The 25,298-nt window shown below is 52.7% G+C and overlaps 2 protein-coding genes across 2 annotated transcripts; both read right to left on the reverse strand.

Annotated features, from left to right (window-relative positions):
• Positions 1-130: 130 nt before the first annotated feature.
• On the reverse strand, positions 131-19,791 carry CFAP251 (cilia and flagella associated protein 251). Its single transcript, XM_009634916.2, is given in 22 exon segments — positions 131-194; positions 196-311; positions 1,232-1,333; positions 2,534-2,762; positions 5,447-5,590; positions 5,800-5,890; positions 8,577-8,740; positions 8,949-9,063; positions 9,588-9,772; positions 10,026-10,199; positions 10,992-11,140; positions 11,233-11,480; positions 13,322-13,516; positions 14,076-14,293; positions 14,636-14,680; positions 15,157-15,234; positions 15,708-15,788; positions 16,220-16,328; positions 16,792-16,901; positions 17,353-17,493; positions 17,650-18,042; positions 19,132-19,791. Coding segments are annotated over 22 exon segments (3,180 nt in total). The 5' UTR covers positions 19,189-19,791; the 3' UTR covers positions 131-158.
• A 2,742-nt stretch (positions 19,792-22,533) lies between these two features.
• PSMD9 (proteasome 26S subunit, non-ATPase 9) lies at positions 22,534-25,241 on the reverse strand. Its single transcript, XM_035890457.1, has 4 exons — positions 24,899-25,241; positions 24,325-24,426; positions 23,690-23,778; positions 22,534-23,340 (listed from the first exon to the last, which is right to left on the reverse strand). Exons 1-4 carry the CDS (start codon positions 25,106-25,108, stop codon positions 23,313-23,315), a joined length of 429 nt encoding a protein of 142 aa, XP_035746350.1. The 5' UTR covers positions 25,109-25,241; the 3' UTR covers positions 22,534-23,312.
• Positions 25,242-25,298: the final 57 nt, after the last annotated feature.

The following is a 25,298-nucleotide window of genomic DNA, read 5'->3' on the forward strand; positions in this document are numbered from 1 at the left end:
TCCTCCAGGCTTGTGGCACATGTTAAACTGGGGGCTTATGCTGGAGTTTGATTGATAGGAAACGAAGCAATCTTTACTTTTTAATAAACACAAAATACATATTTTGAAGATACTTGAGGAGACCGGAAAGTGGGAACGAGTAGAAAACTGTGTGGCAGCTATGCTTCTGTGTCTTTGCAGACCGAAGATTCATCTCTTCTTTTTCATGTTCTCTTTTTCTGGATCAGCAATAGGTAAGCCAAGAATGTCAGCAGCAAATATCTCTGCTGTGATTTCCTCTGGAATTTCTTCTTCAGTCAAAGCTGCTGCACCTGGAGAGCAGTAACAACAGCACAAAACACATAATTAGCAACGTAAAATGACTTTCCAGATCAGTAAAATTTATAAGCAGCAGTAAGTGGATGGAATGCTTTTACAGACGTACAAAGTAATCATGAAAAGGTATTGGTTTACCTGCTTAATACTCGATGTGTTCATATCAGGGATTGAATCTGTTGAATCGTGAGGATTCCTTGCAGTAGGACCCTGCCTCAGAAGGGTCCAGGGGCCAACTTTCACACTCCGGCAATTTGATGTTATTTTAGGATCCCAAGGAATCCAGGGATTTTGAAGTTGCTTTGCAGTGCTAGGCAGTTCCCTTCAGGAGCTGCACCTTCGCTGCCAGCAGCCCATTGCCAATGTCCCGAACCAGATGCTGCTCTGGACCGGTGTGGACTGGGATGTGAACTGTGCAAAAACGTGGGGCTTACCAGCGGGCAATGTCACTTGGCTGAAATCAACGCTGTAATTTGCTGTTCTAGACTGGTGTAGACTGGGACATAAATTGTAGACACGTGCGGTAGTGGTAACAGCTCCCTTCCCACAGGCGTTGCCGCCCGGGTGGAATCAACACCGTACTTTGCATATTGCAGGATTCTTTTTTGCCTGTGGACTTTGGTGTCTAAACCGTCCACCGTGTGTTTCTAATTTCAGTTCCAAGCCAGCAGATAAACAGCAATGTAATCTTGTCAGGTCCCAGTTATATTTCATTGTTCATTTATTTTTAGATAACCCCATGCAATTGCTGCGTGGATGAAGGACAATCTATAGCTCTATGACTATTTTTGCAATCCCATCTGAACGTTTTTGACAGCTCTTGGCCTGGCAGGGTAATGGGTTTTCAATTTAAATTATTCTGTTTGGGAATTGAAGCGATCCTGCTTCTGTGCTGTGTGGAATGCTAATCCTGTACCTGAGGGATCGTAGGTGTCCGGTTCAGAGCCTCCTCCCCCAGGATGCTTGCCCAGCAGGGTGGTCAGGCACCGCGCCAGCTCATCCTCTGTCATATGCTCTCCTGTACACAACACGGTGTCGTTAGCACAAAGACTAGAAGGCAGCTCCAACAAGAAGGGTGTACAAACAAAACAGGACAGTTTGAAAGAGGATTCAGTTTCTCTGAGATACAGAGATACACATCGCCAATCGAAACGCATGATCCCAACACAGGAAAATGTTGACCCTAAGGAAAATTGTTCTTGCATATTGTATTTTGGGCAAAAATATTTATCAAAGGGGAAAATTCGGATGCAGACGGCTCATTAGGCTACATTGCACTTGCAGGGGCTTGAGCTTCTATTCCCACTGAAGAATTTCTGGCGTAGGACAGACCACAGTCCGTGCCGCCCCACATCCATGGCTGTGGCCATTTCTGCACAGAGGAGGAAGAGGAAGATGCAGGAAAGTCTTGAGTTCGTATCCTGGAATAACCTGGACATAGCACTTGTTCCCAGTTAGTGGTTGGCTCATGCCCTGAAGCATGAGGTTATAGATCTGTTATGAAACTGTTCTATCTAACGTATCTATTTATGGGTGTTCACAGCATCCATACAAATAACTAACCGTTCTCACACCGGTCGAATCCTTGGTTCCCAAGGATCTTTGTGGCAAGGGGTTTTACCAGGTGATGTATCGAGTAAAACAGCATTTCCCTTTACCTCATTTTATGCTTAACTGCACCGAATGCTCCCTGCTTTTGCAACAGGAGCAAGGCAATAGAAGTTTGTTATTTACCTCTCCGCAACACTGGCCATAAGCATATTTATAGATGTCTTTACAGAGTTCCCTCTGATTCAGCTGAACTAAACCATCCCCTCTTTTCAGTCTTTGGCACCTAGGTTCAGTCCAGGACTGACCAATTTCATCCCTCCTTTCTCGTCCCCCTCTTTTTCAGTTTTATGCTACCTTTCTGGAGGCTGTGCGACTGGAAGAGGTAAGGGTATACTGGGAGAAGAATACAATTTGCCAGGATCCATACCCATCATTTGGCAGACAAGATACTTCAGGCCAGCAGAGATTCCCAGAGCAGGAAAAGAAGTGCAGCCGAGACAATAGCTGTGATTATTCCATTTAAAATCCTAAGACAGGCGGCTCCACACGCCTGCCCTGCTTACCAAGCTATAGTTCCAGATTAATTTTTCTGCTGCAGTGAACACGTGCTGAAATTGAAGGCAGAACTAGCAAGCCTAAAACTAATATTAGAAAAGAAATAACTCACCTCTGCACTGAAGCAGCAACAGTAAGTCTCCTCTGTCAATAACTTTGTCTCCATTCTCATTATCATAGCCAATAACCTGAAACGCTCGTTGTATTTCTTTCATTGACAAGCCAAAGGCAGGTCGGTGATTTATATAAAGTTTGATAAAATCCCCTAAATTTATTTTTGTCACTTGTTCTCCAGTATCCACATACTTGCTGAATTTTACTTCATTTATCATTTCTTCAATCTAAAGAGCAAGGCAAGACGGATTGTTACACGTTGTCTTTTTGAAGAGCATCAGGCCAGTTTCCGACCTCATGAATGCCAACGTGCCGTAATCATGCACGTACTGGTACCACAGGTGCCATGACCATATTTCAGCAATAAGCCAGCACTCATCACTCGGCAGCTGAGGATGGACACGGCTAGCAGTTACGCACCCGCCGTTATGACGATATTAGGTAGAGATGGGGGTAGCAGACACGTTGTCATTTTGGATTTCCTTTGTTTTCTTATGACAGGCACGTGGTGACTTTGCAGCTGTTACCAGTACCTTTACCACAGCTGTGTCTCCACTCCGGGGACAGTGGGCAGGCAAACCACAAACCAGTAAATATACCGCCCCGCTACGGAAGTACATGCATGAATGTCCCGACGTAACCAGGCTGCACACAGTGTACACACACCCTGGCCGGCACAAGCAATCCCTCCCACCCCGATCGGACAGGCATCTGGTGCAGTTCTGCCACGGCACAAGCCAAATCTGAAATTTGCTCAGCAGGGCTGACATCCTGCACCGCTGGATCACTCGCTCTTCTCTCGGGCAAACGGGCAAGCACTGCCGGTGCTGGATGCTAGCGGTTTTCCTGAAGTCTGGTGCAGTGAGTCAGCTCACTTGGCAGCTGGGCAGATGTGTGTCTGAAAGGCACGATCTGCTCCATGCCTTCATCGTGCTCGTGCTCCAAGCGGCAGCCCCTTTGGAGATACACGGGCAGCAGGGAAACACCGGGAGAATTCCCTGTGCCAACACATACCAAGCCTGCTACTCCCCAGGAGGGGAAGCTGATGCAAGATCCCCCTGGGGAGGACTTTGCATTCAGCCTTGGGCCTTTGTCCTTGTGTCACAAGTTTTTCCACTGAATGAAGCCCCAGGAAGAGGGAAATCTCGGCCTTATATTTTTCCTGTAGCGAATGTCATGCCAGGTAAGAACAGTCATTTTCGCTCAGATCTGGCTGCTCTAGGATTAGGCTTTATATCAGCCCCGCCAAACTACAAAAGAAAAACACCAATTCCCAAAAGCTTTGCTAATCAGCCCAAGCTGCCTTTTCTCCCTCCTGCTTTTCCTTTATGAAAACACTCTAGAGAGAGATGAACTTTCTCTCTGGATTTTAATACTGCCCTGCCTGCTTCGAGAAGCAGATTGTGGGTTGCCTGGTTTCAAACAGCTTAGCACCTCTGTTTCCACGTCTGAAATGCTATTTTCCTTTTGATTTGGGGCTGGGGGGTGTGTGTGTGTGTTAGCATTTATTCTTCCAGAGACATTTCCCAGGGGAATAAGTTCTCACTGTCCCCAAGAGGCGAAAATGCAATAACCCAAGGAAAAGATCTAAGCAGGTACAAGGGGATAACACCACAGCTCGGCACAAGGGCGAATCAGTCCTGGCTCAAGCGAACATTTGCTGGCCGCAGGGGCTCCGAGGCCAGCCTGCTAGGGGGTGGCTGTGGCAGGGGTCCTGCCTCCCATCTGCTGGCTCTCCTGGCAGGGTACGCCTGGGCAGACGGGTGGCACTGACTCACAGCACCAGCTCAGCAGCCAGCGGGGATCCTGCGCAACAACAGAGATGAACGCAGCCTCCCCCGCAGAAAGACGAAGGGAGCACAGCGATGCACCACTTCCCTTGGGAGAACCCCTCCTGCGTCGAAGGGCTGTAGCCGGTGCAAAGAGGTCGTTATTTAAATCTCCTTGCATCAGATTCAGTTTGGGTTTTTTTTCCGTATGCGCTTTAATTACCCTTTTGCCGGGTTACAACATTACAAATGAGGTTTGTATACAATACAAACTGCCTTGTAGAAACAGCCACAAAAGGGGAAGAAGCAGTGCCCTTATTAAATCAGTTGTCTTTGCCTGCTGTAAAATTTGAAGCTAAAAGGCTCTTGAGAAATGTTTGATGGGAAGCTCTGCTGCTGCAACCTGAAAGGCAAGCTCAGAGAGAGCTTCTGCAGAGTTTATCAGTTATGAAAGAGCTTTAAGTTCCATGGGAATAAAAGCTGCTGTCTCCATTTAAACTCATTCTTTCATCAGTCCTAGGCAGAACAAGAAGAAGCAGCTCTGTCGATGTCCAGATGAGTGATTGCATGGAGCTGGACATCCTCACCCACACTGGTAACACATATAGGACACTTGGTTGGGTCTCGGTCTGACCCAGCAGGACTCAGCCCATGCCCACCAACCACGCACTGCACGTAGAGCAGCTCAGCTGCCAGTAGAAGTCACAGGGAGACCAAAGCACATTGCTGTCTGCACACAAGGTACTTCAGCCCATGGACCTTGGCAAGTTGGAGGCTGCTGCCCTTGGGAGCTGAAGGAAGATGCGTTCCTCAACTTTCTCAGTTCTCCTTCTGAAGAAACCCACCTCCACAGTGGTGACAGAGCACCCAACCTCCAGAGGACCCCAAGGTCTTCTGTGGTTGAACACATCTGAACCATCAGGCTCTACGTGAGGAATCATTACTTTTTGAGGAATTTGCTGCCAGATTCTGACCACTACCATATTAATGTGGACCAGCTTAAATACACTGAAAGCCAGCAAATATACTCTGGAGCCATCCAGCATGACAACGGCCAGAATCTGGCCCTCGGGACGCTCGGTAAATGCCATCTGTCTTGCCCTTTTTTCTTTTAATAACAATGATAAAAACAACTGACCGACCTTTTCCTCTGATGGATAAAATCCCATCGCTCTCATTACAGAAGGAATTTCCTCCAAGGGAATATGCGTCGACACCTGTCTGGTCTCCAGTGTATCGATACCATGGCTGCACAGCTGTGCATAGTAAAAATAGTCTTCCAGTTCCTGCAAGGGATTCAAAAAAGGTACTGTAAAGTTCAGATACCAACAGGCACGGAAGATAAGACTTCTTTTAAGATTTACTAACAGGCGTATCAATGAGATTGCTGCTAAAGGCGAGCCGGACAAAAAATAAAGAAATGTCAGGCCTGTATAAATGAATCTTAAACTCCAACCAGATGTTGCCAGACAGCGCTCACGGTGAGCATAATTACCCTGAAGAATTCGCCTTCTCTGCCGCCATCCAGTAGGCTGTAGAATGGGATCAAGTCCTCCCCACCCAGGGAAGCAGCAGCATCCAAGGCACTGGCAGAAAGAGAGAAAAGAAGGTACAGGAAGGGTTCATGTGAGGAGAGATTTCACGTTTCCCTTTGTAGTCATTCTTTGCAGACACTTTCAATAAATAAATAAAATCCCTGGGCCTCAGACTTCAGGAAAGAAAAGCATTGCCTTGAACCGTGTACTATTTTATCATCAGCCTGCACTTCTACGGCATATTTCATACCCAGGTTTTACATACAATAGCACAGTGTGGGAATTAATTATTACTGAATGGTCCTCTTGTTTAGTGGAATGAGCACAGGGCCGGGAGCCAGGAGCTTTTCCATGGACTTGAGCTTGGAGTCTGGCATTTAGCTTTTCTGCTTCCTTATAGAGACATTGAGGGAGATGAATTAGCTAGATCAGCATTTTGAACATGCAGAGAGGGCCGGGGCTTGGTGTTCGCAATAAAACCACACAAACCTAAGCTCCCCGTTCCTTGATCTAACGCATTCTTCCCCAATAACTCAGCGTGATCCATTACACTACTTCCTCCGCTGTAACGGGTGACTGTGTCGCAGGTGCAGTCTACATTAAACAGAAAGCATCCGAGTGCCACCTCTTTGTTTCAATTTCATAGGCAGTTGGAGCCAAAAGAATCCATTCGGCTCGTGCAGATGAAAAAGGAAACCAAGCCTGGTAGCGCAATCACGGCGTAGCGTTGCCACATCGTACCCCATGCCTGGCAGCAAGGCTGCAGCTTGCATGCACACCTCTGTAGGGCTGCTTCCACTGGTTGGGTTTTTTTGGGTTTTGGTTTGGTTTTTTTTTTTTTTTGCAAGCTTTGTGCTTTTTTCATAATTAAGTTATTTGGGTATTAAACACAGTGGAGATGCACAAGATGCCAGAAGCAGCAATAAAATGATAATTAGCTCATCAAGAGCTTCGCTCCGAAAACAAATTACATAGAAATTCAATGTTGCCTGGACCCTGGCCAACCATTATAAAGAAGGATCATTTATATTCTATTGCCTTCCTTAAAATGCCGCTTATTCTGACCCCCGACTGCTTAAGCCACACAAAGTGGAAAAGAAAATAAATAAGCCCATTGCTTTCCCACCCAGGTTTCCTTTGTTCTGGCACATGAAGGTGAGCTGGCTCAGCACCCTTTGGGCTTCCCTCTGAGCGAGCAGTACCTGCGAGAAATGTTTTACGCAGGACCAGACTTCACCACAAAGCTTTTGCCCTAGGAAGGTGAGGGGCAACGGTGTTTCACAGGTGCACTCCAAAGGGCAAAAACGAGAGTGAGGGCTAAAAGCCAGCTCCCATGGGGTTGATTTGCCAGAAACCAGGAGACATGTTCTGTGCTAGCAGGGTGACATGCAGGATTAAAAAAAAAAAAATATCCAGAGCCCTCTCTGCCCTGCACGCTCATTGCAACGAGCAGCTTTGGTCCCTGACATGAAAAGAAACCAAAATATATACCCTGCTTTTGCTGCGTTACCCGGTTGCCACGTGGGAGCACACGTCTGGCACCGCTGCCCAAGGGAGCTGGCAGAGGGAAAGTGCACACTTCCAGAGAAAGGCGGAAGAAACCCGGAGGAGATGCTCCAGGCCAGAGCCTGGAAATCCTCGTTTGCAAAAGCAGCCTTCACTCATGTAGTGAAGTCCATTTACCCATGTAAGCAAAGCTTTATAGGATTAAGGTGGCTTGTCCTAAATCCAGTCTTCAATCGCAGGGGGGATTTCCTAGCAAATGCTGGCCTATCCCGTTTGGAGAGCAGACACTTTTCTATCAGCAGCCGCCCCGTGTTCTCCTCCTGCATCCAATGCCACTCCTCTGATCCCCTGCCTAACCCCAACAAGCCCCCCCACCCAGCCACCAGGCCCTCACAAGCACCGGAAAATCCTCAGCTCAACTTCTTACCCTTTGGGTACTGATTCCCAAACTGGAGCACTGCATAGATGCGACAGCCACGGCCTGCAAGCTCTGCTGGTTTAATCCCCCCTATGGACTATATGGCTATATCACACAGAGAGGGGCAAAGCCCCCCCAAAAGTGTGTTCCCTCTGTTTCAGCTGCCACCCCACATAGCTACTTGGGGCCTGACAGGCCACTGTGATCTAGGCTGACCCCACTGCTGTGCCACCACCCACAGCGTGGCGCGTGCCCACCATCCTGAGCTGTCTGTAGGTGCTGAGCTGGGGCTTTTGGAGAGCCTGTCTGAACGCAGGATGTGAGGCTCCACTGTTAATAAACCTGGTCTCAGTCCAGGTGTCCAGAGATGCTGCCAGCCTCGACTCGCACTTCCCGCAGCAAGCAGTGGGTCTCCTGCTCACACGAGTGCTGGGACCTGTCCTCCACCCCGTGACCCCCCTTGGCCAGATGCTATTTGTTGTCCTGGTCTTGGGCACAGTGTTGTGCAAGGAGAGTGAAGCTGCAGGGTTTGTCACCTGCCCCCCAAAGGACCCATGCTCGAAAGAGCCCTGCAAAGAAATGCTCCCCACGCAGCACCCTGCTGCATTGCCCCATCGGTGCAGCACCGCCCTCTGCACTGGGCAGAAATAGCTGAGACACGTGGCTTTAACTCCTCTGGACACAAACAGAGACCTTTTAGGACAAAAGCCCCATTCTCAGGGGAAATGCTGGGGAACGTTTGCTTCAGCTGTGTTGGCCAAGCAGCTGTGGAAAGCCGTAACAAGACCCCTTTCTCCTTCCTGTGGTACTCACTTTAGGTTGACCTCCCATTTCATAACAGTGCGGTCTTTCCCTCCTGCTGTAAAGACGTAACGTCCGTCGTAGGAGCTAGCGAGGTCAGAGACACCATCTGGGTGGCAAATGAAAGCTGAGGACTTGTGGGGGTTGCCATCAACAGGCAAAATCTGCAAGCCCACCTGGAAGGAAAGAGGGGTCCTGGGAAACCTGGGGGTTCCGCAGGAGGGCTGCATGCCGGGGCAGTGCCGTATCCTCCACCCAGGAGCTCGCTCAGCTCTCGGGCAGGACCAGCCTAGGCGTGGTTTTGTCTGCAGTGAAATTCCCCTGCGGACCACCACGTCTACAAGTGGGGGCTCTTGCACAGCTGGGGCAGATGGGACTCCATACCTTGTCCTTTGTAATGTATGCCAGATAGTGTTTCTGGGGGTCCGTAGCGTTTGTTGTTGGGAGGATTTGTATCTTCTCCAACGGGGAGCCATAGGTTGGTCCCAAAAGCGTCTTTCTAAAGGCAAACAACATTTTCATCCATTCCAGGGCTTACAAAACATTTTCCCTCTCTGAATGGCTGCTGTGCTGTGCATGGGGATGGGTAGATATGGATAGGTGTGATGGGTGCAAAGGCCTTGTACTGCTGGCTGAGAGGACAGGACAGGACAGGATCTCTGGCTAGAATGGACCACATGGGGGCTAAGAGAGGAGTTTAGTGCTCAAGGATCATTCAGTCCTTATGCTTTGCTCATGTGGGCTCCTGCCTCTTCGTTGATGTCCAACTGCTGCGTCTCAAGTCCCATGTGCTGGGCAGACTGAGACTCACCTGCAGCCACAACCTTACTAGATGACACATTGGTCAACAGCAGAGTGGACACAAGGATGGAGCAACCCAGGGGCCCTAGAGTGATCCCCGGATCTGCATCATGGATGGACAAACACATGCTCATAGGTGGGAGTAGGGCAGACATTAGACAGAGGAGAACTTAGAGTCCGGATGGGCTCCCAGGCAGTGGTAGGCCTGAAGCTCTCCTCTACCTGCACATTTTGGTCGTCGTGTTGTAGAGCTTCATTTTGTAGCAGTTGTTGGCAGTGAGGATAAAGGACTCTGTGCTGAGCTGTGGGTACCAAGCCAAGCACAGGGGCACAGCAGCCTGCTCTACCCGGTCCCTGTGCAAGACCACCAGGCGGTCCTTGCTGCTGCTGTTCAGGTCATATTCAACCTGGAGGGGAGACAAGGAAACACAGCAAGTCCCCTGTGGTCTGCCAGCGCCCTGGACTTTGCGGATTAATTATACCTAGCATCTGTTGCAGACCTGCCCTGAGACCAGGCTGACAAACAACACCCTGTGATGGAGCTGGTGGGGAGAGGTTAGGAGCTGGAGAAGCAAAGACTGAGTCTCCCTCGATGCTCTTGTCCACCCCCCACTTTCATGGCAAAGCTCTGCTGCCCTTTAAACTTTCACATTGACTTACCAGCTGCCGGTCCTCGCCAAGGCTCAGGAGCCTGGGCTTGTTGCTGTCTAACTGGATCCCAAAGAGGATGCTCCGGATGGGTTTGTAGTGGGAGTGCAGCCCTGCTAGGTGTTCCCAGCATCTGCTCCCATTTTGCAGGACTCTCTTGTAAACAGTCACTGAGTATTTCTCATCCTGGAACAAGAGTGCAAGGCCCATGAGCCACAGTCCCCATGCACATCCCCCCAGCTGGCAGCGAGCAGCTCTACCTGTCCCCTCTGGGCTGAGCTTGGCCCTTTCAGTTTTGTGAGTCCCAGCAGGAGGGTTATGGTCACCGCCAGGGTAAAGCACCGGGTCAGACAGATTTGGGCAGCTGCTCCCAAGGGTATAACCACAGTGGTCCTCAGCCTGGCTGGAGCATCCAAGCTGGCTGGAGGGCATTTCCCACCATGCCCTCACAGCAGAGGGGCAGTAAATCAAGTTCAGAGATTCCCCAGAAATCACAAGGAAGATGCTTCCCACTGCTGTGCCCTGGCATCCGTACATGTAGGGGGAGCCTTCTTCTTTGTACAGATCATCACCAGTTGCTAGAAATTCTGTGCCAACCTGCTTCAACGCTGCCTCAATACTTCTGCACCGAGATGTGGGACCAAGGGAGCAACCCCTGTCGCGGTGCACCAGCCAGGAGGAAAACCTTGCTCCAGCCTTTTCTACAGATGGATGCGGAGCTAAGCCTTGTCGCTAAAGTTAGCGATGGGACGCTGCCAGCAGCTGGTCTGCGGAGCGGCTGTGACTGGTGACGTTTTTACAGAGTGACTCTTCAAGCCAGGAAAAGCCTTTCAGAGTCCCAAAACCCCTGGGGAGGGCCAGCCCTCCGCACTGCTCGCTCTGCCCTGCCTCGCAGGATGGCCGGCAATTCCCAGTCCCACCCGAAAGCTCTGCCACGAGCAGCGCACGTAAATCACCGAGAGGAAAAAACAAGCTTACAGCAGTTGCGAGGTACTCCGAATCGTGAGAGAAGCTAACGTGAGTCACGGGACCGTGTGAGAACTTGAACTCTTTGCAGCTGGACTGAAGGGAAATGGCATCGAGGAGGTAAACGCTTCCATCAGTGAAACCAGCAGCCAGAAAATAACCTGAAAAGCATGCCAGAAAACTCTCACGACACGATCGCTCCTTCTGGGAAGCCCAGTGCTTGGCACCCAGGGAGGGCGTGAGACCAGGGTACCTTCAGGGTCGTAGGACAAGCACTGGATGCTGGCCCCGGTGAATATCCTGCTAACGAGGTACTCGGTCTGCTGGTAGTCCCACACCTTCAGCAGCCCACAGTGACTCCCCACAGCAACCAGTGCCTGCCGGGGGTGACAGGCAATGGCACTCACAGCTTTCTTCGCCTCTTCCATGACTTTTTCAAAGCTTGCCCTGTCTGTTGCAACATGGAGCACGGTTGCATCAGAGGTTGAAAGGATAAAGTTCCTGTTTAGTGTGAGAGAAACAGAATTTGATGAATCAGACTCGCTGGCTCATGTCCCTCCAAGCTATATTACACATTAGTCTCTTTCTGGCAACTTAGCTGGACGATCACTTATATTTTGTGATATGCAATAAAACTTCTTGACCTGGAAGGCAGGTGGCACTTTGTATTCATGACCTGGTAAATCTCCACGGGAAAACACTGGAGCCGGTTCCATTTTCTACTTGGGTAGGCAAGCCAGAAGATGAATGACATCTGCGTAGCTTTTGCCGTTTGCAAGTCACTGGTGTGTGAGACGGACAAATGAGCAATTGAAGAACCTCTGAATGGTCTTTTCACATGTCTCCATGCCACCATTGTCAGTGGCTCCATGTGGACCACGCCACCACGGCCAAGGGCAGGGGACAGTTTCAGACCCGCGCTGCAGACAGAGCAGCTGCCTGTCTGCTCGCTCAGCCGCACCAAACCTAGCGCAGCAAAGAGGGTCCCGCTGCATCACTGGTGATGTGTAAAGCAGACGCCTGCATAATTATGCACGTTACAGAGCAAACATGTATAGTTGTCAGTCCGCCTGAGGACTGAGGGTCTAGACGGAGAGCAGGGGGTCAAGAGGGGCCCACACGGAGATCTAAGAGCTGCACAGACAGATGTGCGTGGCTGTATCACGCGGGCAGCACGAGCGAGGAAACGGCAGCCTCTTTGGCCAGCTGGCCCGGGATGGCCACTAGTTTATGCACATCTGGCCCGGGCACTGAAGGATGCTGTGCCTCTTGCATGCCTTAGCTGGGCTCTTCAGCCATACCCCATCCCACCAGCCTGGTGAGACGAGCAGGCTCAGGGCTTCCCCTTTGGTTTTTCTGCCTTTTGTGCTGCCCAGAGCAGCTGCAAGCGGCAGAAGCTGCAGCAGCAACCGAGGAAGAGGGATGAGACAACTGAGACCAACAGGGAAAACCAAACCATTCCCCAGGGCGCTGCTCCAGGCTGGAGAGGAATCTGTCCCATATGGCTCTTTGGAAAACACGTGCGGCTAAGGGTAGATGTTGCCAGGAGAGCCTTAACGGGAGTGACAGACATGTGGTTTGCAGGCTGGATTGAGCCACAGAACAGCTTCATCTGGCCTGCAGGCTTCCTATAAATCCTCAGGCACAGCTACGTCACGCAGAGGGGCAGAGAGGGGCTGGTGACCAGGCTGGGCCTCTCCCAAGCTCCTGGTCCATGTGGTGCCACCCAGCACCAGTGCCATTGCTGCTGGGACAGCCTCCGCACCGCCACCGCCCCAATTAGCTTGCCCAGCCATGATAAAATCTAACTGGAAATATCCACCCGCGGGAGGGGTTTAAGGAGGGGATTAAGGGGCCCAGCAGGAGCTGGAGGCTCAGCATCAGCACTGCCTGGCTTGCCGGGTACGTGACAGAGGAGCTGCGCGCCCCGGGACCAGCTGATCACCTCCGTGCCTGCGCTAACACTTCTCTCGTCTGCGTCAAGGCATCACATCAAGTTCAGAATTTCGGATGTGCTGGAGCCCACCTGGGTTTTGGCGGCTACTGGGAGATGCCTGGGGGCTGTGTGGGCAGAGAGGGGCTGGCCAGGAGACACCCCCCTGCTTGTCTCCGGTGGGTAGGTGGGACAAACACCCAAAGTGAAAATCTGTGGAGAAGGGGTATAAAGGGGCACATTCCCTCCCTGTTCTGCCTCCTTGTCCCTGTCCCACCCCAGAAGCCTGAGCACAAGGTTGAAACAGCTCCAGCCAAGGCAGAAGCCCGTGGGGCAGCTTTCATCTCCCCAGCTTTCAAGCTGCAGGGCAAATGCAGGAGAGGACCTGAGTTTGTAAAGGGGCACTCACCTGGCAATGAAGGGCTGGCTGCTGGTGGAGCAGGAGGTGGAGCTGGTTGGGGAGGCACCAGGAGGATCAGGAGGGGGTTTGGAGAAGGAGATGGACCGAATGGGACCCACCTTGCTGTGGCTGTAGCAGGCGAGGAGCTGCAGGTCTCCATCATAGAATTTAACCTGACCTTTCACGTCACCTGTTACTATGTAGCTGCAAGGAAGAGAAAGCTTTTAATCAATGCGCTGATTGAGAACTCCCAAATGTTTCTTGGGTAGCATCCTTGGGCAGAAGCAAACCTTTTCCCCGTTTCTCTGCCCAAGCGCATGAGAAGAGCCCCATACAGCTGTGAGGGGGAAAGCCCAGGACTGTGCAGAAACCACCAGGTTCTGCTGGGACCCTGCAGTGTCCCCTGCCTTGTCCCCAGGGCTGTCAGGGCGTTTGGTGGCTGTCTGCTCCCTCTGCTGGCAAAGGCCAGGAGGTTGAGCAAGATTCATCCACGATCCAGCCCAGTGTCCGAGCTACCCCAGCAGAGCTGGAATCCTATTGCCAGGAGTTTTCAACCTTCTTCCTTTTATTTTTTTCCCCCCCCTAGCCAAATTCATTGCTGGAAAAAGCAGGAGCAATGGCTCATAAATCAGCAGCACTTCCCCTTGCACGCTGCCAAGCGACTTAGAACTGCAACACTTGGCCATAGTTCGTCAACATTAGCTCCGTGGCTGAAATGTCTAAAGGCTCTACCAATGGCTACCGCAAACTGCCGACCCATCACCTCTCAAACACCATGAGCACGGTAAGGCTGTCCTTCTGCATAGGCACCAGTTTGGTGGCCTTCATGCAGTGCGGCTTGATCCGCCGTTCCTCAGAGGGTGTGCAGGGACCAACCGCATCCCACACCACCAGCTTCCCGGCCGAGGTCCCTGTCAGAGCTTGCGAGTTGTTAAAATGAAAAACCGACTGGCTGAAGTGTCCCACCATGCTGTTGAAGGTCTGCAGAGAGAGCAGCAAGGTCATGTGTTCATCTCAGGTTCTGGCTCTTCCCACCTCAAGTGGAGATGTTCCTGCTTGGTGCCTCCATGTGACGTTCCCTCCCTGTCTCATGGCAGGACCATCAGAAGCAAGAGCCCCAGGTGAAGATGCAGTGGGGCATCTCTGGAGGGGGATCCCCTCTTGACCTCAGCTCAGGCAATCCTGGCTTTTTCCCTTCAGGAGGCCAACAGGGACAGGATGGGGACGTGGCCACTGTTTTTGCTTAAGGGGATGGGAAGGGACAGCGCTGCTGCCAGGAGGAAAGCCAAGAGGGTGACTTGCTGCGGTCCCCGCTGTGCTCACCTGGTTGCTCAGGAGCGGGGTGCCATACTGCAAACTGGCATTGCCCTGAAGAAAGCAGAGAAAACATCCAGGACAAGAATTTTGTAACTCTGCTCTGCAGGGCTGGGTCCCTTCCCCATCGTCTGGGCACTGACCCTGCGCCCTGGTGATCACAGCAGGGGTCCTGGGGCAGAAAGGCTTCAAGACCTTCCAGAGAGCACAAAACACCCTCTCCCTCCACCCGCCCCTCTCCCAAAAGTGCTGACCAGCATGAGGGACAACAAGGGCCCACAGGAAAATAGGGGTGGGAGAAGGTGGAGAGCATTGCTGCCACGGCTGGGACTGACCCAGTGCAAGAGCAGAGAGCGAGCGATGCTCTGCCCGGGCCACCTTTGTGTCTAGCAAGGGCAGGGAGGGGGCAGGGGCAGATCTGCAAAGCAAGGTGTGACCCCAGCTGTGTGCCAACATCTGGCCCTGCAGCCCGTGCCACCTCCTGACCCTCTGGGAGTGCATCTGGCACAACTTCCCATGCCCCTACTTACCCACAGGTAAAATATCACCTGGGTTTTGCTGTTGCTGACAAACTCGTAGGGATTTTGAGGGTTAAAAACAAGATAATCCTGAAATTAAAAGGTGAGGATCACGTAAACACCAAGCCAAACAATGCTTTCTGCTTAGTCTTTCATGCAAAACATCTGCTTTTATCCCAAACCCGCTTCGCCACCTGCACTGAACTGAAAACAGAGGCCAAATTCCCTGTGAAACACCAGAGCTGTGCTCTCTCCTCCACAAGCAGGGACGAAGCGGCAGGGGTGTGGGCTTTTCCTGCCGTGAGCTGTGGCCGGAGCCAGGGCTGTGGTGGAGGACACCCCACCAGCATCCCCTCCGTGTCCCACGGCTGCCAGGCAGCAGGGGAGCAGTGATGATGGCCCCGAGATGCTCCACGGGGACAGCATGTGATCCCCCAGCCAGCACCTACCAGCAGCCCCAAAGGGGATGGGGGCACGGGGGTGCAGGAGGGAGCAGGTGAGGATGGGGCTGCCCAGTCCAGCCCAGTCCCACTCCTCTGCGCCCCTCGGCTGCGGTCACTCACCTGGTGCCCAAACTCAGGCCTCAGCTCTGTGCTGCACATGGGTTTCTCTGAGGGCGAAGTCCACTTCCAAACACAAACTCTCTGGCAGAGAAGGGAAAACCAAGGGACATTTGCGGCTTTCTGGAGGCTTGGGGGAACCAGGCGAACCCCATTCCCTCCAGCAGCAGGGGATGGCGGGGCATAAAAGACTGGAGCAGGATAAACCCAGCACCCCCTGACAGCAGAGAGCTTCGCTTCAAGAAATAACACTAGAAATTGCTTCAATGAAAGCACATTGGAGTCAGAAGCTTTTATCCCAACCTAAGATCCCTTTTCTCAACTCCACAGCACTTTCATGAAATCCAGGTCCGTCTTCCAATGGCTCAGCAAAACCAAGCCATCACTCTGCAAACCTGCTCCACCTCTCTTCTGCTCTCCCCATCCGAATCCCCCCCCTCCCCTTGGCTGCATTGGGGAAAAACTTCCAGGGATCTATCCCGCAAAGCTACGGAAGAGGAGATTTTTATTTTTACCTGCACTGTACCAGCACTAATGGTTGCCAAATACTTCGCGTCCTGGGAAATAGCGATAGCACTGACCCCATCCTCCAGATGACTCTCGAAGATGGTGCGCACCGGTATCCTACGGAGCAAAGTCCTCGTGGTCGCTCATGACAGCACAGCGGGTGCAAGGCAATTGCTTGGCAAAATCTGTGGCCCAGCCCACCCTGGTCTGCGTGGTGGGGAGGGAGTCTGCAAACACGGGTGCTGCCCCTGAACAGCCAGCACCGCAGCTGATGCTCAATGTCCTCTCCATCCCTTCCTCCCCGGTAAATGGGTCTGGGAGACAACTCACCAGTGATCTTTAAAGAAAATACTACAGCTTGGAGACACGATGTACTTAGTGTGGGGGAGCTTGGCCCCATCTCAGTGTCCCATGGCTGTGGGTGATACGAGGATGATGAAGCCCTCGGTTTGATTTTGGTTCCTTTGCTGCTTTACCCCATCCCCAAGTTTCTCCCACTTTGCTCTCAGCTGAGGCTGGAGCCAGTCCCAAGTGATTTATGGGACATGGGAGGTTTCCAGAGTGGTTCCCTGGAGCATACCCGGAGAAGGAGTCCCACACGATGATCAGAGCATCTGGCCCTCTGTCGGCAGTTGCAACCCAGCGCCTGTCTTCACTCACACACAGGCAAGAAATTACATTCGTGTGGCCCTGGGGAAAGAGAAGCAGCAAAGTGCCATGGAGCCTCCAGACAGGGTGCTTATTTAAAGCTTTCATCAAACTGCTTTGCTCATGAGATCCCCTTGTCTCCTCTCCCAAGGCTCCTCCACTCTCATCCTTCCAGCCCACCTTTTGCATCCCATTTTCCACAGACTGAACCTGTCACCCCACCACCCCCGCGCCGTGCCCTGGCTGCGGCTCCCCCAGCCCAGAAGCAACGTTGGGGAGGGGGCCGTGCTGCACGCCGACACAAAGCGCCTTCCACCAACACGTGTCGGGAATTGCAACAGGGGTGCGAGCAAAGCAATGCACTCCCTTGCACAGGCTGCTCCTTGATTCGGTTATAGGTGACCCCTAAGCACTGGGCGCCGGGAAAAGAGGGAGAGAGTTCAGGAGGAGGGGAGGAAGAGGAGGAGGGAGGCATGCAGGCTGCGTGCCAGACCTGCAGGTGATACTGCCTGTTCCCCAGGACATCATGGATGACCACCGTGTGGGAGGAGACGTACAGGAGCACCCGGTCCTCCCCGTCCATCAGGCTGTGCACGGCCAGGCTGCTGTTGTAGCCCAACACCCAGGACAGGCTCTGGGGGGAAGAGACAGAGCTTTTGTTCCTGGTGCTTAGCGGCTGGGACAAAAAAAAAAAACCCACAAAACACCTCTGGGGTGATGGGAGAGAGCTGGGCAGGAGCGCGGGTGCTGTGTGGGCTGTCAGGGTGGCACCGTGCCCGCTGATACTCACAAGGGGGTGAAGTCTGGTCTGCTTGTCCTCCTGGAAGAGCATCCCCGGCGTGGCCGCCCACACCAAGCTGGCAGGGCCATCACGCCCATTGTCCGCCCCGCTCCTCTGCTGTGTTCCCTGCTCCCTGCAGCCCGAGCGAGGGCTGGAAGTGGCCCCTTTGGGCTCGGGTGGTGCTGGGAGTGGTCCAGAGGGTCCAGCACCCTCCAGGTGTGCTGTCCCAGCAATGTCTTCTCCCAGGGCAGTCCTCAAGGTGGTCGTGTCTTGCCTCCCAGCCCAGGTGCTGGCCAGGGTGCCTTGGATCCCCATCCCTGAAGGAGACTGCAGAGGACCCAACAGTGCCTCTGCTCCAGCGTCCTCTGGTGCTCCTTCCTTCTCGGCAGCAGCAAGGGGCTCCTTGGAAAGGGAGAGAGGTTTCGGTGTGGGTTGGCTCCTGGGCAGGTCCGCAGCTAGTGGGAACACACCCCGGCACGTCCCAGATCCAACCGACACCACTTTCAGGGCAGGCTCCGATATCAGGATACTACGCTGCTCCTGAACTCCTTATGGATTTGTACCAGGGAAAAGTTTCCCACCAGTCACTTCTTTGCTTTCTGCACATCTAATTTTGATCTCTTTGCACCTCCACAGCATCCCGTGGCTCACACCAGCACCTCTCCCAGGCAGCTCCCGTCATCTGGACTAAGATGCCCAAGTTCCTCCTCCAGGACTAGCCTATAGGTCCTTTGGAGGCAAAAGCTCTGGCCTTTTTGATGCCCATCCCTTGACTACCCCCCACCCCATGTTATCAACTGCTGCAACAGGGAACATGGTCGCAGGCTGGAGAGGGAGCAATGACAAATTGAGGTTAAAAACAGGAGAATTGGGTCCTGGGGCTGAGATGGCTGCAAAGGGCTCTGCAGCAATCCCAGCACCTCTTGCTGTGCTGCCCGGCAAGCAGACAGAAAGCCAGGGTAAAAATCCCACCACCACCTTCCTCAGCCCCTCGTCAGCCTGTTAATAAATGTATTAAATAGCTCCAAGGTGTCAGAGCTCACAGCAGCCCTTGGACAGGCTTTCCCCAGTCTGAGCACCAGTGACTTAATCGTTTTCTTGGGATCCACGTCAGCTTCTGCCTCTCCCCATGGGGCTACTTGATTTCCTACAGCAGTCTCGCATGCAAGGTATAGACCTCATTTGGACATCGGTTACGTTTCCGAGGGAGGTAAGATAACATTGAGCTCGGTGCAGGGACGCGGCCAGGTTCCCTCCTGCTGATGCAACTTTCGGGCAGCTCAAGTGCTCAGCAAATACCGAGACTACGCAGAGGCGCTGCATCTGCCAAGCCCGGCTGGCAGGGTCCCTGCTCCGCCTCCCCAGGGACATCTCGGGACAAACCACGTCTGGGAGACACCACCCCTGGTCCTGGAGCCTGTGGCTCTGCCTCCATCAGGGCCTGCCCATGGACCCTGTGTCAGGCAAAGCTTGCGGTGATGATGCCCTCACCTTCTCAGGCAGCTTGGCCATCTCCTGAGCTCTCTGTCTGTCCGGGGACATCTCCATGGGCTCGCTGCTTACTCCTGTTCTTCCTCCAGGTGACTCCTGTGGTATAACTCCACCTCACCCATCCATCCTTACCTCCTTCCAGGGAGCTGGAGTGTGGAGAGGCTCTGAAATAACCCCCCCCGCCCAAGGTTTGGCTGCACAGTGGCTGCAAATTTGGCACAGCCAGAGGAAAGGGCACTTGTCAGGCTGAGAAATGGGTCCCAGAGCCCTTTTTCAGTTCCAGTAAAGCTCCTGTGAAACTCAGGCAAGCCCAGCACAGCCCCAGTTAACTCCAGCTGCAATCAGACTCCCTCCCCATCTGCCTGCACACCGTGCTGGGCACGGACATTTGCCCTCAGATGGGGTTTTGTCACCGTCCCCGAAACAGGGGGGATGTTCCTGGGTGGCAGCTGGTTCATCTCCGGCTCCATGGGTCTGGATTTGAGCCAACACTGAAACCGTGTGCACCGAAAGCTTTTGCAGGAGTGGGAAGGGGGCCCCGGGAAAAACCCTCCCTCTGGCCCTGGCAGGCAGGATGGTGCTCGGGGACGGCCGCTGGGCTCACCCACACCACTGCAGAGCTGTTCCGAGCCCCCCGCCAGGCCTTGGGGGTCTCTCCAACCCTCTCATTGCTCCCACTGCCCCGAGGGAGCCCCCCGGGGACCCCACCACTCACCGTCGCAATGGTCCCCGCTTCTGTTTGCATCTGGCTGCCGTTCCCAGGCAACGGCTGCACCGGCTGCGCCAACGGCTGCGCCAACGGCTGCACCGGCCGCCACCAGCGACAGCCCGGGAAGCACTGGGGAGGGGAGGGGGCTGTACTGGGAGAGAAGGGGGGACCCTCCTCATCCCCACCAGCTGCCATGCAGAGGCAGTGGTGTCCCCCTGCCCAAAGCAGGAATCTGGTGGGATGGGCAACGTTTAGCCCTTCACCCTGCCTGAGCTTAAATCCTGCTCGGAGCTGTGACAAAGCCCCTCTTGGCATGGCCAGACCCCTTCGGGACCAAACCCTCACCCTGCCCGGGGAACAGGACAAGGGATCTTTACCCGACGCCTTCCCCCCATGGGGCTGGAGGCAGCTTCTGCTCCCTTGGCACCCCTGAGCAGGACATGCAGAGTTAAAGGGAGAAAAATCAGCCTCCCGGCGCTGCCGGATCCCGCTGCCGGTTCCCCCCTCTCTCCGCCAGGATGGCACTTGCACAGGGGACCCCAGGGATCACTCCAAGCTATCGCCTTCGCAGATAATCAGCTCTAAGCCCTCCCAACTTTATTTCAGCCTTGCTGTTAAGCTCAAATAATACCGATTTCTAAATTTAATTTGTTTTTCTTTCTGCCCAGCGGGAGCCTCGTACCCTGCTGGGAGAGGAAAGGAGTTTTGTTATCAGCTCACATTATCTCCCCCACCTGCAGCGGCTGCGGCGCAGGGGCCGAGCGGCAAAACGCCGCTGCTCTCAACTCCTCGCCCGTGGCACAAGCCGCTGTTTCAAATGGGGGGAATTTTGTGGCCTCAGGAGTGAGGATTTGGTCCTTAAGCCCCATCTCTGCTGGGTGCAAGGGGGCAGCCTTGTTCAGCGCATCCGCACCTGTACATCAAGCTTGCTCAGACATGGTGCTTTTCCTCCTACCCAGCAGCATCCAGTCCACATTCCCTGATCGTACAGGGAGACATCTCTTGCTCTCCAGCATGAAAATCCCGTTTATTCCAACTAAGAGCAGCTCCTTTTCTGCTCAGGTCCTCCGGCAGAGATTTGAGCGCAGTCTAAGGAAGAAGCTCAAACCTTACCTATCCACAGCAGGTTTTGCAACATTAATCTGTGCTAATTACACTTGTTGGGATCATTCAACCTGTCCTAGTCAGGACACGCAACCAGAGGGGCTTGGGTTAGGTCACAGGGTTAGGGGACGCGCTTCTACAAAAGCCTCGCAGAGCTGAGTGCCCTCTGAAGCGTGCACACGCCCTCCACGCCAAAAGGGGAACGAGCTCCCCGAGAGCAGGGATTACTGGGCTGTCAGCACTGGACCGACCCCCTAAACTCACTTCAGGAGCAGTACAGAGAGTTGGGATTTTCTCATTCATTTCATCCCGGGAGGCACAAACGTGAAGGCCCGGAAGGATGCGCCCCCGTGAGCTTTTCTTCTCCTGGCCTGGTGTCTAGACCCAGATTCATCCGCAGCTCGGGATGGCAGTGCTAGGTTAATGCTAGGTTAACGGTTGGATGTGATGATCTTAAAGGTCTTTTCCAACCTAGACGATTCTATGAAAGGCTATCCATGGCTGGGATACCCAGACACACAGCCCAAGTACGCATAGTCGGACATTTCAGCTGCCAATCGATACCCAGTTTATCCCCCTTACTTACACCTGCATTCCATTTTATAGGGACAGAAGATAGGGACGGCTTGTGGACAGCCACGTTTAGAAACTGCAGCAGCACCTAAAAATAGGAAAAGCCTTTTTGCAAAAAAATAAGGCTCCCAAACCTGGTACAACATGCATTTAAAAGTCTTTGTTTTACACAAATCGTTTGACACAGTGGCCCTAGGCAGGGAGTCAGGCCTCCCACGGAACAACCCCGCAGGGGCACTTACCTTGTAACTACAGGCGGGGACGTCACGCTGCTTTCCAGTGGGATTTCACAGTGGATTTGGGAGATGCAGCGGCCTTTGTGGGTCGCCTTTTGAGGGTCAGCAGCACAGGCTTAGCCTCAGAGCTGCTCTGGTAAAGCAAGGCAGGATGCAGATGTGCCAGTGAGTCCCCAAACACTTCCCATTCTCAGTTATTCTTCAAGAAAAGAGACGGAGCAAACCAGCGCCACGCTCCTGCCCTTTTAAAATTACTTGAAAGACCAGGGTGAGTCTGCATTTGATGGGGGATTAGCCAGATACAATCTCATCCGAGGAGCACTGCCACGGGCTGCTGCAGCCACGCTTCCTCCGAAGCGCCGAGAAGGCTGCAGGAGGCACCGAGCAGGGAGCTTTGCTTTCAAGCTTTACCCCTTCAGTGAGAATCTGCTCCACTGTGCACTGAAACACAAACGCCTGAAATACCACAAGGGTCAACTCCCTCAGTTTAACACAGAGCCCTGGGTCAATGATTTAGAAGTGAGGGGTTTAGCCCACTTTTTCAGTCTGTTTCAGGTCTGGTTATTAATTTTTTTTTAGCAAAATCACTCACTGCACGTGATGTGGTACTTACACGCGCAACCTGCTTCCGAAGCGCTGAAGAAAGATGTGCACCTCACCCAGGATTCGGCTCTGGACAGTCCAGGGGCCGTGCTTTTGTGTCTCTGTGCAGGACTGTTTTTAACCCACCCAGCTGGGCCCACAACTATCGCCCAGAATAACAGCTTCTACAAGAACGGAGAGAGGCGCTACTCAAGTTTTATTGATTTGGGGAGAGTATTTTGAAGTTCAACTGGAAACAACCTTACCACAAACCAATCATCCCCAAAATCCCCTCAAAGAGTTTATAACACCCTGAAAACAACTGCTGCAAATAAAAAAAAATAAAAAAATAAAAGCAGCAGTATTTTTATCAGGAGTACATGAACTACTGGAAGTAAATCAAGGTAGAATTATAAACCTTATTCCTTATCTCGTTAACTTAAAATAACGAGGCATTCCAAAGAGTCTTTCATCACGTTTAGCGACTTCGAAAGTTGTGGTAACATGGGGAAGATAAAGTGCCAAACTTGCGTATTTCTTGACTGCAATCTACTGTTACAGACACCAAAGAGCTCCGGGACTGTTTAATATGTACTACAAGATGTTCCGTGAGGAATTTTATGGGGCGCAGTGGGGAAGAATGCTCTGTTATTATCAAGTAGGAGTATTTCATGCTTTTAAGAGCCTGTACCAAGTGAAGTTTGGGTCTCTCCGTAGCCTCGTTCCAAACCAACACAAGATTTAGGAGACGAGAAGCCACACCTTGCAACTCCGCAAGCTCCTCCTGATGAACCCAGGCAATTCTGAATTGCAGGCAGGGCCTGCTCTATCAGAACCTCTTCAGACTCTGTCAGTCAGGCACCTAGAGAAGCCTCCAAAACATTTGTTTCAGCAAAAACACGTAGGGAAGTTTTCAAATCAGGTCAGAGTCCAGAAAGCAGGCACAAACTTCAGCTTTATTGTTCGCCAAGCGATGGTCATCTTTGCAAGGGAATGATATTGCAGCTGAAAAAGAAGAGGATAGAAGGAAACTGTTAAAGTCTCAGTTTTTAAACAGGCACAGAAGATCTGACGTGGCATGTCTCAGACCCACCACAACCCTCCTCCACTGATTTCCTCTCCCAGACAGACTAGCCACGGAGATCTTCCTCCCTGCCATCACGTTGGATACAACTCGCCTCCCCATAGCACTGTGCAAAACTGTCAGCTCCCAGCTGGTACCCACCAGTGAAGTCCACCAGAGCGGGCAGCAACACACACCGAGAGCAAAGCACAGAGCTGGCCCTGCTGCAGGGAACGTGCTCCGAGCTGGGAAAAAGCCTCATCCGTTCTAATAAATTAAGTATCTGCTTACCCCAGGAGGCCCTTCCCAGCCCAGCGCTTCGGAGTCAGCCCCATGTGCACTTTTTTGCCGCTGCGGATCACAGTCACGCTGAGGGGTCTCTGAAAGGAATTAAGAAAAAAATAGAAGAAAAAAAAAAAAAACAAACCAGTCAGCCACTTTCCATCACCAAGCCAACTCTCTTCTTCCTTCTTTTGCTGAAGCACCAGAAGAACATCAGGCCCGGGGTAGCTGTTTTTCAGCAGTGCCCATTCCCATCCCTGCGGCTAAATCGGAGAGAAGAGCGCATTTTCTGTGGAGACATCTCCAGGAGATCTCTCACTTCCACCACAGAGCACTTGATGGCTGCGGCAGCTTTTTTGGCCAGCCCACAAGGGTGGCACAGCAACGCAGCCCGCTGCTGCAGGGAGTCCCTGGGGAAAACAAACGATACGGTGCTCACAGCAAAGAGCACGCACCTCTTCACTCCCTTCTATTCCGCAGGAATTAGCTCAGTGCTGTGAGAGAACAAGGCTGCAAAAGCACAGACCGAATCCGACGCTGTTTCTGACATGGAAATGATGATCCCAGAGATCGAAGTACCATAGAAAAAGCTGTAGATAACAGAGACAGGCAAGAGAATGCAGTTACAGCAGAAATGAGCTCACCCCTTCGCTGTGCTGCACCACTGTGGCGATGTTCTGCAGGTTCTGGAAGTTGTTTACATTGACAGAACCAAACTCCACAATCTCATCATCGACCTGAAGTCCCTGAACAGAGATAGAAGAGAGATGGGCATCTGCCTTCTCCACAGACGGGAAATACCACAGGAGCATCACGCTCCACCCAGCCACACGGGAGGAGGTGTGCTATGACACTGCTCTTCTGTTCAGGCAACCGAACTACTTTACACCCTCTGCATGTCCTCGGAAAGAAGTAAGTACTCATCCCTCTGTCCTGCTTTAGGGGGAAGGGAAATACGGAGGCTCGAGTGAGGCCCTGCAGGAGCTGTGTGGCGCAAGGATACAGCTGGGAAGAGAGCACTCGCCTCATTGCCACACAGTGACTGGTCTATTCACGGGACATCCCAGTGTGACAAAAAAAGAGGGGTCTGGGGAGGAAACCCTAATCAACCCCCCAGCTTATTCCAACTTATTAGCAAGAGACAGAGAAAGCCATCTGCTATGTTTTCTCTCTGGGCCCAGAAGCCTTCCCACGAGCTGTCAGCCCCCAGCAACCTACCGAGATACTCGCAGGAGATCCTGAAGTCACGGCGTTCACTTTGGCAAAGGCCTGTGGCAGGCTCTGGTTCTGGCTCATCGCCTCGGCCAGCGCCTCCGCCTCATCCTTGGCATGCTTCTCCTTCTCCCGGGCGTGCAACTGGTGAAGAGCTTCCTCCACCTGCTTCATCAGGGCCTTGTGATCGTTCTGCAAACCTGTGGGTGACACCATTAGCACACAGGGAGCAGGACCAAGTTCCGTCCAAGGGTTCTTTCTCAGCCCATGTTCTCCTTTGCAGCCATGCAGAAAATGGTGTCCTGGGCATCTCGGATCCTGCAGGGGAGCAATGGGGGGTAAGGCAGGGGTCCTGCAGGGGAGCAATGGGGGGGGGTGGGTGAGGCAGGGGTCCTGCAGGGGAGCA

Source organism: Egretta garzetta, unplaced genomic scaffold, assembly GCF_000687185.1.
Source record: "Egretta garzetta isolate BGI_Z169 unplaced genomic scaffold, ASM68718v1 scaffold343, whole genome shotgun sequence".
Lineage (NCBI taxonomy): Eukaryota > Metazoa > Chordata > Aves > Pelecaniformes > Ardeidae > Egretta > Egretta garzetta.

Excerpts from the sequence above, each read along its gene's own strand:
- PSMD9 (XM_035890457.1), bottom strand. The coding sequence starts at position 25,108 with ATGGTGTCACCCACAGGTTTGCAGAACGATCACAAGGCCCTGATGAAG. Across the intron at positions 24,427-24,898 it reads GATCTCCTGCGAGTATCTCG|GGACTTCAGGTCGATGATGA; the intron begins GTAGGTTGCTGG and ends ATCTCTGTTCAG. Across the intron at positions 23,779-24,324 it reads TGGTGCAGCACAGCGAAGGG|AGACCCCTCAGCGTGACTGT; the intron begins GTGAGCTCATTT and ends AATTCCTTTCAG.